We start from the raw sequence: 1,970 nt of genomic DNA on the forward strand, positions 1-1,970 counted from the left end.
TATTGTTAGCTTTAATATCAATTGTATATAGCAAAATGTTGTAAGCGGTGAACAATCTTTAAGAACTTCTAAGGTTGTTTTAATGATTGTAGAAGTATAAATTTTACATTTTGCAAATACCTGTTCAATTAATTTTTACAATATGCAGTTGTTTTTTATTTAACTTTACATTGTGTATGTATAAGTGATAAATAATATAAAGAAATCAACAAAGGGGGATGTTTTTTGTACAATATGTATCATATAATCTTATAAAAATCCATGTATTGTTATTCTGATGATTACCTTAAAAGAAATTAAATTTTACTTTTTCTCTCTCCTATGAGCTTAACATTAAATATTATTAATTTTTTATTCATGTTTTTTTTATTTCTAACATTTTATTTAAAAAGAAGCATTTTATTATGTAAATTCTTTTCTGGATATTAGTCTGATATCCAGCATTAAGTTTCATTCAAATGTCCATCAAGTGTATTATGTATTAAGGGATTATTACTAAAAACTTAAGTTGGACATTGATTATATAAAAAAATATAGTTCTTTTCATTGATTGTATTATTCTTGAAATCTTTTAATAATTAAAGAGGGAATCAAAACTTATATTATTGATGCCCACGTGGAACATTCGTCACAAACTAGATACAAGGACATCTTATTGTTCTCAGACAGAGGAAAAAAGCTAGGTGTTTCTTTACATCGCGCAGAATGGTTATTCACACAGTTATTAATACGATATCCTACTTCCTTTACGCTGATACAATTATTCAATGCAAAATCACAAGATATACAAGTTACATTATTTTGTTTTTGTGTTAAATTAGATCTCTGACATATAGGACAAATAACTTCTTTGTCTTGTTCATCTGCAGTGAGAGCTAGTATTTCAATTTCTTCTTGTGTCATTTTTTCATATTCTTGTAATATCCACTGTTCTATAAATAACAGATAAACATTATAATTTGCTATATAGAGTAACGATTAAAACTATTAATTTCACCTTCTTCACTGAGTATTTCATTTTCTAATTCTTCTTCTTGATTAAGCAATTCATTAAGAAATGATGTATTGTCAAAGAAAGCCGGATCAAGATCTCTAGTTACGAGGTTATTAAATTCTTTACGTACGATTTCAGTCAACGTATCTTGTACATCTCTCGAATTACTTTCCAAACCAAATCTACGTTTATTAAATAATTGTCCACGTTTCTCTCTCATTCTTTCTCGACATCTCTAAAATTAAATTTTATTGCACTGATAAATTTTTGTTGGAATACGACACAATTGACAAAGCATTATATTGGATTACATATGAATTTTATTAATCTTAAATTTACAGAATTACAAATTCGAGAATATCAGATGGCTAACCTCTCGCAACACCTCTTGCAATTTCGGAGAACTGTGTCTAAGTTTATTAGCACTGTTCCTAATTTTTAATTTTATACTCATGGTTGGACTTCGATTCTCCATGTCTTTCTTATATAATTAAATACTATTTTATAGTGAAATTATACGAAAACAGACAATACAAAACAACACAGAGTAGACTGACGTTTACAAAATCGCTACCACTCTCAATGAAGCATGATAAAAAGTTCATTCGAGTGCTACGCATGCGCAGATGAAAATTCTATTTAAATATAAATTTGGATTGCAGAATTAATTATTATCAGGATAAAACAAAAAAGAGTTAAAATGTTTTCATAGCTTCCAAAACGAGAGTTACTCGTTTCAACCAAAACAAAAAATTCTTCATAGCTTGGAAACTATTAATTTTTCGACCCATGTTTATTAGGATTTTTTTCATAATTTAGTAAGTACTATCTATCCTAAAAATCATGAACTCTTTTTTTCACCCTGTATATCCCTTGCAATTAAATGTTTATAACATATTTATGTATACGTTTACATAATTATGTAAACGTTTAATTAATGCGAAAATTATATTACAGAGGAAATGAAGGTAGACAA

General features: G+C 27.2%; 1 protein-coding gene across 1 annotated transcript; it reads right to left on the reverse strand.

The window, feature by feature from the left end:
• Positions 1–360: 360 nt before the first annotated feature.
• On the reverse strand, positions 361–1,588 carry LOC117206136 (RPA-interacting protein). Its single transcript, XM_033445197.1, has 3 exons — positions 1,368–1,588; positions 998–1,229; positions 361–932 (listed from the first exon to the last, which is right to left on the reverse strand). Exons 1-3 carry the CDS (start codon positions 1,467–1,469, stop codon positions 598–600), a joined length of 669 nt encoding a protein of 222 aa, XP_033301088.1. The 5' UTR covers positions 1,470–1,588; the 3' UTR covers positions 361–597.
• Between the last annotated feature and the right edge of the window lie 382 nt (positions 1,589–1,970).

This window comes from Bombus bifarius, unplaced genomic scaffold, assembly GCF_011952205.1.
Source record: "Bombus bifarius isolate JDL3187 unplaced genomic scaffold, Bbif_JDL3187 scf7180000007996, whole genome shotgun sequence".
Lineage (NCBI taxonomy): Eukaryota > Metazoa > Arthropoda > Insecta > Hymenoptera > Apidae > Bombus > Bombus bifarius.

Excerpts from the sequence above, each read along its gene's own strand:
- LOC117206136 (XM_033445197.1), bottom strand. The coding sequence starts at position 1,469 with ATGGAGAATCGAAGTCCAACCATGAGTATAAAATTAAAAATTAGGAAC. Across the intron at positions 1,230-1,367 it reads TGCAAGAGGTGTTGCGAGAG|AGATGTCGAGAAAGAATGAG; the intron begins GTTAGCCATCTG and ends ATTTAATTTTAG. Across the intron at positions 933-997 it reads TGAAATACTCAGTGAAGAAG|AACAGTGGATATTACAAGAA; the intron begins GTGAAATTAATA and ends TGTTATTTATAG.